Source organism: Natator depressus, chromosome 6 (assembly GCF_965152275.1).
Source record: "Natator depressus isolate rNatDep1 chromosome 6, rNatDep2.hap1, whole genome shotgun sequence".
Lineage (NCBI taxonomy): Eukaryota > Metazoa > Chordata > Testudines > Cheloniidae > Natator > Natator depressus.
Window position 1 is genome coordinate 47446122 of NC_134239.1, and position 18506 is coordinate 47464627.

General features: G+C 41.0%; 1 protein-coding gene and 1 long non-coding RNA gene across 6 annotated transcripts in view; one reads left to right on the top strand and one right to left on the bottom strand.

Annotated features, from left to right (window-relative positions):
- The window catches only part of NAV2 (neuron navigator 2), a 354826-nt gene that overhangs the window by 102778 nt on the left and 233542 nt on the right, over positions 1-18506 (bottom strand). For all 3 annotated transcript variants that reach the window (XM_074955205.1, XM_074955203.1, XM_074955204.1), the window contains one exon: positions 4555-4677. In XM_074955205.1, the coding sequence (XP_074811306.1) occupies positions 4555-4677 (123 nt within the window). The remainder of the gene's footprint in view (positions 1-4554; positions 4678-18506) is intronic.
- Positions 1-18506, top strand: part of LOC141989004 (uncharacterized) — a 61370-nt gene that overhangs the window by 13208 nt on the left and 29656 nt on the right. For 2 of the 3 annotated variants that reach the window (XR_012639893.1, XR_012639892.1), the window contains exons 2-3: positions 5962-6011; positions 16389-16544. This is a non-coding gene — a long non-coding RNA (uncharacterized LOC141989004). The remainder of the gene's footprint in view (positions 1-5961; positions 6012-16388; positions 16545-18506) is intronic. The other variant, XR_012639894.1, reaches the window with a different exon arrangement.

Sequence of the window (18506 nt, forward strand, 5' to 3'; positions counted from 1 at the left end):
TTTGTATTTCCCTGATTTTATTCTGCTCTGGTTCAGTTTAACTCTCAATACCTGTATTTTACAGTGTATCTCCTCTCTTAGGTCCATACCCATGTCTATAATCATCATAAGATTATCTGAGACTCTTGTCTATGCTGTGAAATGCTATTGAGTTGCAGGAAATAGTTACATCATGGCACACGTCTGTGACATAGTTAAACTCAATCTGCTCCCACAGTACTGCAGAAACGTACAGTTTCAATAATTGTGTTCCTGGACTGTGCTACAACCTTGGCCATTGCAAAGGTGAAGCATGATTCAAAAACACAGTTAAAACACAGTTTGGTCCCATTTATGCTGGAAGATTGAACCACTTTTTAACTGCAGCCCACAACACAGTAGCTTTCATTGTGCAGTGGGGGGGATGTAATTTAAATTGAGGTGAAATTTCTCTCCCCAGCAGAGTTGAAAGGATGCATTCAAAAGGACAAGGTGTGAAGAACCTTGGAAGGGTCCAAGAATCCCTTTAGCTGTTTTACTTTTCATATTAAAATATTTCTAATTTTTCCAATCTCAATCTAAAGTATAAAAGTGAAATAATCCAAGTAAATCATACTCAAAAATAGTTTCATAAGCACTCGTTCATTAAGGCTTTAAAAAAAGACAGATTTATTGATATTTGCTTATCATATTTAATAGTAGCTTTAAAGTTATTCTTGATAAAGTCACATTCACTAATATAGTCTTCTGAGCTATTCGGGAAGATACAGTAATTTAGCTAGATGTCGGTCTCAAATTATCTACACAGAAAGAAACAAGGAATGTTTGTACGCAGCTATATTAAACTTTTTTCTCAACTCGGATATCCATATTCTGCACTCTAGTAATTGGAAGCTTTGAGCATGAATCTAATGTAGCCTTATATCAAGCAGCTCTGTCTGACAATGTGAAACAAACTTATGCAACCAGCTGGTAAACACCAAACCATAAATATGGAAGAGATGAAACCATAGGTGGTTAATTTACAAACTTAAAAAAAACAAATACTCAATAAAAAGGCATTGAAATTGCTGTTTATTCCACACACACAAATTTTCTTCAAGTGAGTAAATAAACTCAGCTGCATTGTGTGATGATTCCATTAACCTTGCAATCAAGCATTAAATTAAACTGCCTAATTCAGATTTCCTCTCCTGCTGCAGGGGGAAATGTACCTTGTGAGGGCTATGTTTTATGCTAATAGAGCTAATGTACAAAAGCTTCTCTACTAGCCATCTACAATTCATGAGATAACACTAGTAAGTAAAACAAGTAAGCAAATTGCAAAAACTCCTTTGGGAATTCTTTAACTAAATAACCGTTTAGGTGTGATTTGCTATATTTTCACACTGTGTTCTCTCATGTTATTCAGTTTACAGCTATTTATGGTGAGCTAAATTTAATCTTCATACATATTTTCTAGGTAGACTACTTGAGCAGCACTGCATGATCATTAACTTCTGTTCATAGATGGAATAGACTCTTTAACCCTTTGTTGTATCATTTTATTAGATTACCCTTCATTGCAGTAAAAGTTCAGTTGAGAAATGGATTAAAATGTAGGATTTGTCTACACCAAACATTACTACATCACACGCCAGGGTGTGAATCTGAAGTGCTCCAGGTTGCCTCACAGTAACATCCCATGTGGACGCTGCTACAGAACGCTGAAAGTGCAGTAATGTGCTTTGACAAACACCCATTTCAAACAGCAACATGTCAAAGTGCACTATGGAACTTCCAGCGTGCTGTGCAGTGTCCACATGGGACATTACTGAGCAGCAAGCTATTGCCCTGTCACATTGTGACAAGCCCTTGGTTTTAATCCCATATTTTAAATCAGAGGTGGGCAAACTACGGCCCGTGGGACCGTCCTGCCCGGCCCCTGAGCTCCTGGCTGGGGAGGCTCGCCCCCGGCCCCTCCCCTGCTGGTCTCTCTCCCCCGCAGCCTCAGCGTGCTGCGCCGCCAGTGCTCTGGCCCACCGCTCCTGCTGGGCAGCGCGGTGGCGTGGCTGGCTCCAGCATGGTAAGGGGGTGGGGAACGGGGGGGGGTCTCAGGGGGCAGTCAGGGGACAGGGAGCAGGAGCGGTTGGATGGGGCGGAGGTTCTGGGGGGGTGGTCAGGGAACAGGGGAGGTTGGATAGGGGATGAGGTCCCAGGGAGGGGGCGGTCAGGGGGCAGTTAGGGGCGGGGGTCCCGGGAGGGGGCAGTCAGGGGACAAGGAGAAGGGGGTTTGGATGGGTCGGGTGTTCTGAGGGGGGCAGTCAGGGGGCGGGAAGTGGGAGGGGGCAGATAGGGGGTGGTGTCCAGGCTGTTTGGGGAGACACAGCATTCCCTACCCGGCCCTCCACAGAGCTTTGCAACCCTGAGGTGGCCCTCAGGACAAAAAGTTTGCCCACCCCTGTTTTAAATGCTCAAGGAGCTTTTTTCAAATCACAGACTCAAATTTTTCAAGATACATAGGCGTTGCTGAGCTTAATGTTGCAACACTTAACTGATTTAGAAGTCTTAATCTCATTTTTAGAAGCAATTTAGATATGTAGGACCCTAACTCCCATCAGCTGTCCATGGGATTTTGGATCCTAAGTGCCTAAATCCCTTTTGATATTGTAGGCTCCTAGATACATTAGGCATTGCAACACTGAGCACAGCAACACCAAAACACCTTTAAACTCTGGGTCTTAGCCTCTAGCAGAATGCACTGAACTTCTGTTTAAGACAGATAGGCAAATACAATTACTATATTCTAATTAGAAAGGATTTAATCAAACTATTCGTAATAAAGCCACAGCATATGGGACTAAGCGTAATCTATCGAGTGCTCATGACCCTGTTTTGCTCCTGAGTCAGCAACATGAACCCAACCTCCAGTACTTGTATGGTTTCTTCTTCCAACTTAAGTTATAAGATTCATTTTCATAATAACCCTCCTTCTCTCCCCCATTCTCCTTAGTTTCTAATTATGAGGATGATGAAAGCTCTTTCACCAAATGTGTTCTTTGGTTTCTCTGTAACAAGTTGCTACTAGCAAGTAATTGCCTTTTCTTTTGCAATGTGACATGATTCCTCTAACTGGAATTTATTTAAAGCTGAAATAAAAAGCTCTTGTAAGAAATAAGAAAACCACACACAGGCAGGCTGGATTTCAGGCAAGTGACTTAGCACATAGAACTCAGGAAGATTTTCAGACCAAATGAAAGTATGACAGATGCTGTAAACACTAGAGGGGGAGGGAATCAACAGCTCCCTAAAAAAGTTTTTAGTATTTTTGAAAATATTATTATTTATTTGTATTGTAGGAGTGCCTAGGAGCCCTAGAGTCATGGGCAAAGACTCCATTGTGCTATCAGTGTTCAGCTTCCTTGTCAGTTCCCAAGCCTTATGTCATTCACAAACAACCCTATCTGACCAATTAGAAGTGGTGTTAAGTAGAAATGGGTCTAGGCTTCAAAATTCAGCACAAGATATGAACTCCTGAAAAATACAGGCATGTTCTGGCCCTAAAGCAGTGACTGCTTACAGAGAACTAAACTGAATTTCTTCACAGTGTTTAGGTGTTTGAATTCAACCTTTTTGTTCTGCTCCTTTTCTAGTATTAAAGAAGCATCAAAAGAAATCCATCTCTGCTCTCCTCAGAAACCACACCTAGATTCTCCTATACTTATATACCCTTATTAATCTAGTTGTCACCAACCAGAAGATCTCAACCACAGCAAATGAAGTCTATTACAGTATGTTCCAGGAAACGTTTACTGTTAGCAGTGAAAAAAACATTTGCTAACTTCAAAATCTGGTTAAAAAGTGAAGCTCAAAATCCACATATACTACTTAGGGGCACTTTATGGAAGCAATGAGGCAAACTCACAGGCCATGCATGGGCCCTTCTGCAAATGTTCTCAGTGCAAAGGCTAGGTTCAAGCAATAGATCAACTGCTTATGTTAAATTTATCAGGCACAATGGTTGGGAGGGGATAGGAAGTCCTTCGAATCAAATCCTGTTACAAAGCAAAAGTACTCAGCTTTTTCTACTCATCACAACACTAGCAATGTACATGTCACATATCTTCTCCAGAAGTTTCCTTTTTGATCAACCTCCCTAGATTCTCTTTTCTCCAGTTAATCATGTTCCTTTTAATAACCTGACAAAGCCCTTATACCAGACTTTGGGCTTGATTCTCCTCATTGAAGTTAATGAAGTGAAAGTGAGAAGAGAATTGTGCCTTTCTTTTTCAAGCTAATGTATTAAAAGTAGAATTTTTTAAATATGCTTTTGTTCTTTCCAGCTCAGAAAAACCCACTTGAGAAACCCACATTACAATCAGAGGACAATATTTTAAAGGGTTTACACTGTGTCTCTTCCCTTTTCCTAACGCATTAAGTGGTACACAGCATTAGAGATCCTTACAACCACATAGTCAACCACTGAAATCCCACTACACAGCTATTTACCTGAATTTCAACATGCATTAGCAGCTGCAAATTATGACACTGTAAAAAGGCACAATCTAAACATGCATTTGCTTGACACAAGCATACCTGTCAGCATCTCCTAGTCCCAGTGAGGTGTTACGCTGCAGTGTCTCCCGCACTGCAGCCATCCCATCTGGTAGCCGATTCAGTCTTCGAGTGTACAGGCCCAAACCACCATCAGTCATGTACCTTTAAAAAACAAAACAAGATATCAAGATATCAAAGGTTCAGTAAAACAATTTGTAAGCACTTCCACACTTTTGGTGGTGTTTGTATATCCATTTTATACCTAGTACTCAGATACGGAGCAAGCTTTGCTCTCAGTTACTCCAGAGTCATTTTGTTGAGTTCTGGCCCAGAACTCAGCCCTCCCCATTCTCTTTTCCACCCCAGGGCAAAATGAGACCAATATGAAGAAGGAGGAATACAATTTTCATTAAGAACGCACACGCATCATTCCTAAATGACTTGTGATTTGAGCTCTCTTTCCTCATTCCCCAGCTATTTTGTGTTATTTAAAACGTTGGGGGTGAAATCCTGGAGACACTGAAGTTACTCACAAAACTCCCACTGATCTCAGTAGAGTCAGGATTTCACCCAAGGTTGTATCTGCTGTACACTTACATTAAAGATCCCATAGCACTCTGTGTGAAAAAGGGGATTTGCCCCACTGGCCAAAAGTGGCTGCTCTCCTACTTTTGTGCACTGTGCTGTCTGTAACTATCCTCCTCAACCAGAGAGGTGGCTGCATTTCAGTGTTGTTGTTATTATTAAATACTTATGAAGGACTGTGTGTGTATATGGAACTTTACAAATGAATAAGACAACATCCTTGTCCTGAAGTGGTCAAAACAAAACAGAGATCTGTCTGAAATGTATTATGTTGGACAATTAAATAACATGAAATAAGTCTGTATTTTGTGGACTTCTGCATGGCCAGCAATGCAAACAGAAATCCTTTTGCATCTAGCTTTGTCATAAGAATGACTATACCGGGTCAGACCAAAGGTCCATCTAGCTCAGTATCCTGTCCTCCAAGAGTGACCAATGCCAGGTGCCCGAGTGAATGAAGAGAACACAGAAAGGATTTCAAGTGATCCATTCCCTGTTGATTATTCCCAGCTTCTGGCAAACAGAGGCTAGGGACACCATCCCTGTTCATCCTGGCTAATAGCCACTGATTGACCTATCCTCCCTGAATTTATCTAGTTGTTTTTTGAACCCTGTTATAATCTTGGCCTTCACAACATCCTCTGGCAAAGAGTTCCACAGGTTGACTGTGTGTTGTGTGAAGAAATACTTCCTTTAGTTTGTTTTAAACCATCTGCCTATTAATTTCATTTGGTGACCCCTAGTTCTTGCGTTATGAGAAGGAGTAGATAATACTTCCTTATTTACTTTCTCCACCCTCGACATGATGGGGCGTGGGGGGAAGCAATCCAACTTAATTTTCATTTCCCAATTGTTTTCTAGATCACTGCAGAGAATCTAATGTAGGAAACTTGCTATGCAACTAGGAACAGGTATGTATAGTATAAGTACTAAAAGCATCCCTTCTGCTTTATACTGGAGGTTTATAGGAACTTTCTAGAGATCCCTGATTCAGCGCAGACATGAAAATACCAGCTGACTTGTGATTTTATCCTAAAATGACAACTGCTGAAATTGGAACCTGCTGTACTATAGGGTGAGGTTCAATGCAGTAGATTTATTTGCAATCTGCTGTGGAAATGATGGCCGGGTGAGGACAAACCTCACCACCTCTTCTTTCAATAATCTAGTTACGGTCTTAATGGGACATGAGTGTTCTCACTGGGGTTGGCCCAGAGCAGTATGAAGTCGAGATAGGAAAAGAGTACCTTCTCTTTTGGAATTCCTGCCCCCTGGAACAGCATTCCTGTTGACAGAACCCTCTAACTAACATGCCCCGTGTAGGTGTATTTTGTACACATACAGCCTATACAATTGTATATATATGCTGGTAAAAGATATAATTATATAGCAGGACAAATGAACAAAAACATCATATACTCTGTATTTAAATAGCATGAGAATATAAACCTTAAACATATTCACTGAGATTTTTATATTCATGATCTCATTACTTTAATTGTGTTTTTTAACATTCTCAACTATGCTATAAGAGGGCAAAAAATTCATTTGTAAGTTAGTGATCTGCAACGCTAGTTTCTAGATAAACAAGTCAAAGTATCTATATAGTCCTGGGGTATAAAGAACAACAGGACTTAAAACCTCAGGACATAGATACTCTGAATGTTTATCTAGAAACCAGCTTTACAGATCAATAACTTACAGAACGAATTTATTGCCTCATAGTAACATAGTTAAAAGACATTTCTGCCTTAAAAAAGGAGAGCATTTCTTCTTAATAGCTTTAAAAAAGTAAATGAATGGAGTTGCTGACAGTGAGTGCAACACATCTTTATATAGACAGTTTGAGAAATGAAGAACTAAAACACATCTCAGACGACACCCGATCCCAAATGTTCTGTTGTTTTTTTAAATACCCTCAATATATTTTTCATTATTGATATTATGAATCATGATCTGAGACTGTTTTTAAAATTTAAGTCAAATATCAATATTTTTTAAACTTCTCACTGAATTAAATGAGTGTAACAGTTATGCTCCAAAGCAAGTAAAGCATGTCCCCAAGAAATACAAACATTGTGTAATATTTGCACTAAATCAATGCGAGATATTTTAACAGTGTTCTGTTTAATTGGTAAATTTTAAAAAATGCAATAATCTCATACCCAATCTTCTAAAAAATCCCCAACAATACCAAAACAACACTGCGTGGCACATTAATACAAAGATTTAAGATAATACATAGATCAATTTCTTTTCTTCTGGAATAACTCTTCAACTAACAGTGGTATAAATAATACAAATACATTAAACAATTGAACTAGATTTTTAAAATTGTCTGGAAAATAATATGCAAAGAAGTTCATAAAGTCCAAAGAAAACAGGATATTTTTGTTCTTGCTTTATATCTGTACGTATTTGTGCAACAATTTAATAATGTTATAATCAAATAAATATGTGACAACTACAGTGGTAGAGTTGATATCTTTGGCATGCAGTTCAACATACCTTATTGACTTGTAAATTGAAACGGCTATATCCTCTCAATTCTTTTGTCACTCTTAAGGAAATAGTGGTACAACACCAAAATTATATATATAGGATCTCTTCCTCTGTTTTAAAAGTACCAAAGCCAGTTACTGATTTGTCTTACTAGGGCATATTTTTGCTCACAAGAAGAAAGAACAGTCAATCCAGCCTTAAACTCGTAATATGTCCATGGATTAGAGGGAAAAAATCATGATGTAGAGAGCACTGGCTCCATCGTCTCACTTTTGTATCATTTCTGTCACAATGTCTCTGGTAACAAACCTAGCTGACTGTGCAGCCAGACTCAATTACTACAATTACATGAGACAGGAAGGTTAAAAAAAAAAAAAGAAAAAAGAAAAACCCTGCACTAGATGTGATTTAGCTATATAGGTCTGTACTGGGCCTGTTCAAGAACAACAGAAGAGTCCCCGTGGGGAGTTTTACAAAGAGGTTGCTAAGCTAGTAAAACTAGGGACAAGGTTATTTTCAGTTCTCCAGTGTCTACAGAGACAAGATACAATGCTTTTCTCCAAATTTAATAAACAAGTAGGCTTAAAAGAATTATAACTGTTCCTCCGGAACTGCTATAGCATAGCTTACATCAGGTGTTCCATTCTGTTGGTCAGAAACTCATAAAATCCTTAAAATGGAAGAGCAAATTTTGTTGTGAGCCAATCACAGAAGAAAAACAAAAGCTAGAAAAAAGATACCATTCTAATTATTTAAGCCCATATCATTAAATGTGCATATTACTGGCATGTTGCAAAAACTCATACCTGCATATGCAAATCAGCTAATTGCAGCTACTCGTTTGCACATTCAGTGACCGATTTGCATCTCAAATGCAGAAACATTATTGTGAGTGTACCTGTTACACACTTTGAAACTGTAGCATTTAGGTCTGTATTTGTCATCATCATCCTCATCTGGCATATAACTAATCCTTTTAAATAAAATAAACTAATTTCCAAGATTATTTTTTTTTAAAGTTAAAATAGATGTGATACTAGTTGAAAATTATGATACTGTGTATACACACTACATACACTAATTAATCTTAATATGAAGAATCTAGGTGAAACCCCGGTCAATTGAAAAACTCCTCTTGATTTCAATGAGGCCAGGAGTTCACCCTCTGTATATATGTGCAGCAATCAGATACATTCAAATAACTCTGTACTTGTGCCAGCTGGAACAAACAATAGCTTTTCATGGACAGATTTTCAGAGGCGCTGAGCATCCATACACCCAATATAAGTCAATGGAACTGCAGGGGCTCAACACCTTTGATAAGGATGTGTGCAGGTTTTATTACTGCTTTTTTTTTTAAAGGAAAACTAAAGTGTGCTAAAAAGAAAATATGTGAACTCAAATCTTATAACAGCTACAAGTTATGTAGTCTCACCTCGCTCTATAAAAAAATGGCACCACGGGATTGTTTTCTTAAATATTAGATAGACAAGAGTTTTAGTTAACATTGTCAAATAGGTAGCACAGCTTGTAGAATTAAAAGTTTTACAGGTGGAGTGCTATTATACATAAATTCTATCTAAGAATGTGGGTGCCCCACCCCCATTTAGGGGGAAATTTGGTCGGACTAAAAGGAGTGATGCCCTAACGCCAAACTGGGGCCAAATGGGGGCGCTGCAGAGGGCCCCATCTAGTATATTGTGCATGGAGGAATGGGGAAGTGGGGTTTTCTGTCTCCTATGGGTTGGCTGCGGGGGAGGGGAAACAGAAGCGCCAACTGGCTATGAGACCCCCTTTCCCTAATATAAAGATATTAGGGAAATTAAGAAAAAAGGCAGGCCTACAGAAGTGTTCTTATGAAGCACAAATATCATTAAGAGCCTAATTCTGCAAACACTTACTACTGGCCATAACTGCTTCCCATTATAATTTAGGGGCCAATCCTACACCTTATTATTAAGTACCTGTCTACCTCTGTTAAGCATTGGTCATGCCATCACTGGTCACTTAAAACAGGCTGGACTGTATGTTGGGCTGTACAGATTAATGGCTCTGAAACAAATTCACAACACTCTGTCCAAGGGGGTGGAATATAGGCTCTCCTACTCTTGCCTTCACAACAGGCTCAGCGGGGCAAGAAGAAATTGAATGCCTATGCTACCACTAACTTTTATCTAGTCATGTCCTGATACATCACAATTCACTACTTTTAAGCACCTGTAATAGCAGCTGGGATTTGTGTTAGCCAGTGTCAAGGGGTTGTATTTAATAACCTTATAATATATTGTGATATGCTTATTTAGTGTTTTTAGTGATGAGGAAGAACACTAAGCCTTATCCACTATGCTGACTAAGGGAATCTAGCAGATGTACCTCCAAAGCAGAAATGCAGGATGCTAGAATAGCCTAAGGGAGGATTTTCTCTCTCATGTGTATTTTGGTCTTCATGTTCCCCATAGAACTCCTGATAAGCAACTACATAAATATGTTCCTCTTTGACGCTGTGAAGGTTGACCTACCCTCTAGTTCAGTGCCGTGTGTGTCCCAAATCATCAGCTATTGGTGTGTGGCAATGGGTTCTTACACCTAAGAAGATGTTCTTTCCTCTTCACCCAGCCTGAGACTAACCACAACTCGTCCACAATACTCGCTGTATCCATTAGCCCAGGGAAAGTTTCCTTATTCCCTTGTGATAGAGTGTCTCCAGTATGCTTGCCCATAGTTCTTCTGGTATTCTTTAATTTCTTTACTTGTCTTTACAAGACAATATATTAATTGCCTTATTAGACTACTGCATCACTAGCACATTCAATGTCAAACACTCTTTAAATATCTTAAAAATGGCAGCTGAACAAAAGTTCAAATGACATAGTTCAGGAACTTTTCCGGCATTTCAGTAATAACAACCAGAGGTCTCCAAACACTGTCACTTTTTATGCAGATGTGTAAATTGCAGTTCCTCAGGAGAATTTAACAGCCATGCTTTAACAAGGTTAACAACAGGCAATGGAGAGAGTGCCTTTACTAGACTCAACTAGGAGAAGACTTTTAATGACTGGACAATGAAGCACCGATAATAAGGAGCTAATCCACATACCTTCTGTGGATTATCCCTCAGGACTCATCTCAATATTTTTACTTCTCAACAACAAGGGAAAACAATTAATTTTCCACACTTTGTGCCTCTCCACACTTGTGTACAGGTGTTGTTTACCCAAGTGTCCTTAATAGTGTATTAAAAGTGCATGGCACAAATGGAAACAAAACAATTCATAGTACTTTCTAGGCAAAAGAAAAAAGGTGCCCCGCTCTCCTCTGTTTCAACTGTTTTTCAGTTCCCTTGGCAATTTAGATCTTTGATTTGCTCTCTTGGTTTGCCAACTACACCGCTGTAGGTGTCCCTGAAACTTTGTATGGTGTAATGTATCCTTCCAAGTTCAATATTTTTAGGATGTTTCTGATGCCTAAGTGATTTTTTCCCCCTTCCCTAAGTGCACATACAGAAAACAGGATCAAGTTATACCACAGATCAACCAAAGTCTTACTTAGCAGGCCAAGTCACTTGACTTTTGTATGCACTCTGTACTTGCCCATGTATACAGAGCACCAACAACATGCTTATGGCTACACATCTGACAGCTCCCATACTTATTCAACTTTGCTGCTAAATTTCAAAACAGATAGCCAGGAGAGCAGAATTCTCAAATTGTGAGTATATACAGCCTAAGGGATAGTCTAGGCTTCGACATACACTCTTGACATTCCAAGGACTTTTTTGCCTCAGTAATAAAATTAAATTCATCATCTCAAGTAAATCAAAGTCCAGACAGGATAGTGAATTCAAAAGATAGGTCATATCAAAGTTTCCAATCAGGCAATACAAACATTTACTCTTCTAGGCTTCAGTTACAGTGTCATGGGTATTACTACTTGCTAAGTGTCAGTGCGCAACAGCCAGTCAATGTGGTTAGTTAGACAAGAACAAAGTACATTAAAGCTTTGATGTGTGTAAACAGCACAGCTCTACTACTGCTTACAAAGTATGATAAATGTGATCAAAATATGCTTGTTGATGAAACCAGGAAATTGTCTTAAAATATGACTAAACTGAAGATCATTACTGCTGCTCGACTGACTGAAGGACCACTGCTAACCAGAAACTTTTCAGTTTAGTATAATTTTGGTTTGCCTTTTTTGTTCTGACAATATTCTGGTGTTGGATCATATGCTTGTCTCTCACTTTTTGCCAAATTCCTGTCACCAATCAATCTTGCCTGACCACCATCATCCTGCCACTGCCAACTATCAGCACAGCATTTTATCTTTCTCACCAAAGGCTGGAACATGCACCCTGCCCACAAAGCCTGCCTTTAAATTAAAAAATTTAAAGTTAAAGAAATAAATAACCAGCCAAGCAAGGTCAGCTTGGGTTTTGTCTCTGGTTTAAATTCCAAGTTTTGATCCACATACATTTCAACAATTCAGCAAAGGCATTCAGGAGTGGGCTCAGGTCCTGAGCTTTTTCAGCATGGTCCTGTTGTCACAAGGCCAAAATACTCAACTTGCAATACAAATATTTCCTTTCAGGTTCACATCAGCTCATACCCAGTGTGCACTTCACTTTACATCTAATTAGATTGCGCAATACAGATGAACTTTGCGGGGTGGGGGGAAACAAGCCCTGAGTATGGAATAACCCCTCTGCCCCCAGCCATGTCTTGCATTCTCCGGAATAGCAATCATTGTTTGGGGTTGCGAAGAAGGAGATAGCCATCTAAGAGATAGGTGAGAAAGGCAATTTCCTTTAATAAAATCTCATGAGTGAATTTCACAGCTTAGTTTGAGAAACCAGGTAAATGCAATATACTTATATCATTAGCAGTGGAAGCAGCAGCTCCCCCATGGAGGGCTCATTCTCCATGCCAATTTAATCTTGACCCTTTCTGCTGGGAAAGGCACTAACATGGGGAGGTGGTTTCTGTGAAATGCATACTTCTCCATGATACTTCTCCACTGGGAATAGAACTGGGACACATTTCCCATACACCACTGAACAGCCTTCACATGGTAACAATTTTTGGTCACTTCAGCTGAGGTCTAAAAATATTTCTGCTTGCCTGGTCTCCTGGGTCCACACTTTATTATGAAGTCCACAGCTGTGCTGGTGATATTCTACAGTAAAGAGATCTTCCCTTTGCTAGAAGAATGGGTATCAAGCACATCATCTCCTGTAAGAGATTTGGTGCTTACTGTTGTACTAGATTAGAACTCAGATATGAGTCGCATGTTCTGTATGCTTTATAGTCACAGTTGCCTATTTAGGGTCCAATCCTGCACAACCAGAGTTAGTGGCAGTTTTGATAATTGTCACACTAACAGTAGTACTGGGCCTTTATTACAATGAGTCCATTTGTCCCTATTTCTGCAGGCCTCTTTTGGTGTCAGAGGATCTTAAAAAAAATTAAAATGCACATGCTTGTCCTGGTTCAAAATCCTGTTCCCATACTGGACATTAGGCAATCATTTCAGACACTGATACAGCCTCCCTTTGCCAATTCTGCTTTAAATTGTAAGCTGCACAGGGAAGGAGTTTGCCCTGTATTCATCTTTGAAGCACTATTCAAACCTAAGCCATTATAATATAAATGACAAGATTAAACACACTGACCCACTATCCAGCTCTCCCTTTTAATGGTATCAGGAAAACCAGCTACTTTTGAAGAAAAACATATACAAAAAAATCAGAGCAGTGCTGTTTCTTCAAAAACAGGGAAAAGACAATTAGAAAGACACAAGTAGTTGCATTTCAAATTGCATTAATATCCAATTCTTCAATGCAGACAATCTAAATTGTAAATTATGTGGAGTTGTAATCCTTTGGTTTAGTGTATGTGATTGCATCTCCCTCTTGTGGCTGGTCCTACAGCCTTCTCCTTTCTTACAGCTAAATGAGGTGTCCTTTAGCTCAAATGGTAAACCTGTATTTTTGGTGCAGAAAGTCCTCAGTTCAATTCCTGCTCTGGTATCTACGTGTGTATGTAGATAGGGTTTATTACAGATCCAAAAAAGAAAAGGAAGGAAGGTGGAGGCTAATTGCCTTTCATTTTCTTCTTGCATCAAGCAGCAGCCCACAATAGCAAATGTCATTTGATGTTATAGGTCTCAGTTCATGCAAGTGACCCAGAGGACTGCCCCACCATGAATCACACTTGAGCTCTTTTCTGTTCTTTTTGCCCATTCTGTTATGGCTTCATTCACGTTTGCAGCTGATTATCACTTTCCACTTCCCTTCACCTTTTCAACACTTCAACACTACAGCGGATAGCTCTCTCAGTCCTTATAGGGTGGTGGGGAAGAAGCCCAGTTGTGGGGGAGCTGCAACGGTGGAGTGAGCTGGATTTGGGAAGGTGACACAGGATGCAGGAGTGTGAGAGGAAGGATTCCCCACTGTTTGCAATAGAGTGGGTGATCTAAAAATCTAAGAATCAGGGTTGTTATACACAGTCTAGCCAAAATATCACACTGAGATCCCAGCAGCATCACCTCTTCCCTTCATTCTTTCACGACAGTGATGTGCCATCAGAATCCATACACAAAAATTTCACCTCAGTTGGCGATAAATGTGACACTCCCTAGTTAAAATACTGTTCCTTACGCATTCCAGCCTGACCCTGGGAACAAAACAAACAACTATTCCATTCTCTCGCCTCCTTATATAAATCCATCAATACAACTCCTTCATTGGCTGAGGAGAGCAACCATGGCATTTGTTGGAGGCGGGGGACTCCAGACTCTTCAACTCCCAACTGTGGCTAAATAAGCAGGCATTGGCATGGAGAGCAGCTGTTCAGGGCTCCCATTCAGCACAGCAACACACTGGCTCTCTCTCTCTTCCGGATGCTGCTGAGTAGCCGTCTGAGAAGAGGAGCCTGGAAATTAGATGATGTGCTCCTAGAAGTGCTGGTGGGAGACAGGAGAGGAGTTCCCCTGGCAGCCTCATTCAGGCAGCTGCCATACCATAGCCACCTATGGCATGACAGCTGCCTGAGGCCTGGTCTTCACTATAATTCTTCTGTCGACCTAGCTACTGCCTCTTGGGGAGGTGAGTTACTTAAACCGATGAGAGAAACCCTCCCGTAGGCGTAGGTAGTGTCTACAGTGAAGCAGTACAGCTGCACTGCTGTAGTGTTTAAAGTGTAGAAGTAGCCTGCGTAAGTAGCAGCCTGCTCTGTCCCAGCTGTAGAGAAGGCAAAGCAACCTGTGGCATTCTTGGACAGGACTATGAACCAAGTTCCCCCCCACCGCCCTTCCTGAAGTGTAACCCTTTCCCACCTGACAAATTTTGTGCAGCTCCATATGTGACTTTTCTCAATTCTGAGAACAAATTAATTGATTTCTCCCTGCCCCCTGGAACCTGCTGGGCAGGTAGGAAACTATTTCCCAAACTGGCCAGAATCAAATGAGGCTTGGGAAGGGAGCTGAAGGCCCTGGTTATGGGCTTGCTAGCACAGCCACAGGTCCTGGCAAAGCCATTGGGTTCCAGAATATTGGAGGGAGTTGGTATGGGCGAGTCTCAAAGAGCAATTGCTGAGGGGCTGGGGGTTCCTGGGAGAGTTGGTGTGGGTGGGTGTTGGAGAAACCCTGAGACTCTGTTTTATGGCATAGTGCCAATCTGAGTGTAACTGGGAGAGATCAAGACATCCTCCCCCTTGCTCTCCCCATTCCTTCACTCTGACCAGGGACCAGAGAGAGAAGAAGCAGAAAGCCCACATGGGTGTTGGAAGCCAGGTGCCACAGTGTTACCCAGTGAGCTTCTTCCCCCTCTCCCATAATGATAAGGGATTTTCTGGCTGTCACTGGCTAAAACATTCCTACTCCTGACTGTTGTGCAGTCGTGTAACTCCAACTAAGTTATTTAAGGGTCTGGATCCTGCAAACATTTATGACTTGGTGTAGTACTTCTTAAAATGTGTAGTCCCATTAATTTCTAAGGATAGGTCTATACCGCAAAAAAACAAAAAACCCGCATCACCGCACCGAGCCTCAGAGCCCAGGTCACTTGACGTGGGCTCATGGGACTTGAGCTGCAGGGCTAATAATGGCAGTGTAGACATTCAGGCTTGGGCTGGAGCCTAGACTCTGAAACCCAGCAAGCAGGTCTCAGAACCCAGTCTGCAGCCCTAGCAGGAACGTTTACACTGCTATTTTTAGCCCTGCAGCCCAAGCTCTGCAAGCCCAAGTCAATTGTCCCAGGTTGTGAAACTTACTGCTTAGATGCATCCGATGAAGTGAGCTGTAGCTCACGAAAGCTTATGCTTAAATAAATTGGTTAGTCTCTAAGGTGCCACAAGTACTCCTTTCCTTTTTGCGGATACAGACTAACACGGCTGCTACTCTGACACCTGTCTTAGTGCTGCAGGTTTTCCTTTGCAGAGTCATCGTATCCTAAGGCTCTATTGTTGGTAAGCACTATGCCTTCAAGCCTCTGGGACTGAGCCCTAGCGTTGCAGGAAAAGCTCTGTGATATCCAATTGTATTGCGTGTGAAGCAGTTTGTCATAACTGATTAAAACTTGTGCTGCTATTCACAAGAGACAGAGTTAATGCTGAGTGTGAAACATTAACTTTGACACTTGCTGACTTGCGTGCTTAAATGGGTAATATTAACACTCTCAGAATAGCTTTTTTATGCAATATTTGATTTATTTTCTTTTTCGGCCCGGCTCTCAGGACGTGATTTACTTTATATTTGAATATTACCTTATTTTTGTCTTTTCATTTTTACAGCATGGGGACAGCCGCAATTCCCTACATCCAAAGCTGGATATCTCGACAGTTCTCTGAGGAGTCAGAAGTCAGAATTTCCTAACGCCATTTCATAAAGGTCACTGATAGTGGGCTGAGTTGTTCTGAGTCTACTTAGAATTCCTTGGGCTAGCACAGGTAAAAATAAAGAAATCAATTAACTACCTACCCTCACAGTATTTACTGTACAACAGTATTAAAAGGATCAAAATGTAAGAAGCCTGTTCCAGCAAGCCAGAAAGAAGTTCGAACAAATAGCACATTCAGAGAAAATATAAAATAAACTAAATTCTAATGATTTTTCGTCATGTTGGAGTATTGCAGCCTTATATGGTATCTGTAGTTTTCAACTTCATTCATTATTCATACTTAGATCAAGTCCTATCATGCATGCTAAACTGCAGCGCCTAATGAAATGACCAAACCACTGAAATTAATTTGAATCAACCAAGGTACAGAGCATGGATATGAGAACGGTTACAAAGTTCATATTGCACTGAATGGGCTATAACATTGCAATTTGGCCCATACTTCAAAATTTGGGCCTTGATCCATATCTGCATTTTAAACACTCCAAAGATGAGGAATGTTTGGATGCAGGACTTTGATGGCTTATACTCCATCTTCTTATCATCATTATTTATTATTTGTTGAGTGGCAGCAGTGGGCTCAGCTCTGTAAAAGACCCAAAGAAAGACATGGTCCCATTCCTGAGTACTTTCATAGTCTACATAGGGCACAACTACACTTGTGAGTTACAGCGCAATAAAGGAGCCCCGGGCGCACTAGCTCACTCCCCATCCACACTGGCAAGGCACGTAGAGCACTCTGACTCCATGGCTACAGCGCGGCTGGTACTCCACCTCAGCAAGTGGAATAGTTTGCTGCACCCCCGCTGGAGTGCCGTGGTGCCAGTGTGAACGAGATGTTGCATTACTGCACTCTGATCAGCCTCCGGAAACGTCCCATAATCCCCTTAAGTCAAGTGGCCACTCTTGTCATTGATTTTGAATCACTGCAGAAATGCGGATATGCCCTTTGAAAGCTCCATTTCTGACAGCCGGCAGCTTATCTGCTCCGAGATGAAGCAAGCCATTAGTGTGGAATGCTGTGTGTGAGAGAGAGACGTGTGGGGGTGAGGGGTCTGCTGCTGTCTGAACTTACAAGACAGCATGCTGACATACTCTGAGCCCCGCAAAAACCATCTCTCTCTCCCCCTACATATACACAACACACTCCCTTGTCACACTCCACCCCACCCCACCCCTGTTTGAAAAGCACGTTGCAGTCACTTGCATGCTGGGATAGCTGCCCATAATGCACCGCTCCCAATGCTGCTGCAAGTGCCACAAACGTGGCCACGGCAGTGCGCTTGAAGCTGTCAGTGTGGACAGACTGCAGCGCTTTCCCTACTGCGCTCTCCGAAGGCTGGTTTAACTCAAAGTGCTCCATATCTGCAAGTATAGCCATGCTCTTAGATATGGCACAAACCAGAACCAAAATGTTTAGTGTGACCCAGAGGACAATTCCACCTTAGGGCCCCCGAAGTCAAAGGAAAGACTAATATTGATTTCAGGGGCATTTGGATTGGCCCTTTAGAGCACAGGCTTTTGGTTATTAAATTTACTGGAAGAGTGATGGATTTTTGCTACTGCCAATTCAGCACTGATGGGTTTTTTCAGACAAAGTGAATTTTAAGGCTTAGGGCTTGACATAGCACGGTATATGCCAAGGCCTAGGTCAGTATAACAGTGTTGCTCAGGGGTATGGAAAATAGTAAGTATTACCGACATAAATTTGTAATGTAGACCAGGGCTTAGTATTCTAAGGAGTCATTTGGGACCAGGGAGTCATTTGAACCAGCATGTACACATACTGAGATGTAGAAAGCAAAAGGTTCAGAGTTGCAGAATGGATACACAACAAAAAGTTTGAATGTAGATCTTCTTAAATCATACAGTCCTGGAATAGGCTTCTCATGCTAAATGGCAATACCTATGCTTTCAGTGCCATCGGAAAATGAGAATTACACAGCTACAGAAACAGTGAAAAATACTGAGGAAAAAGAGACAACGGAACTTCAAATAATGTGCAAGTCAA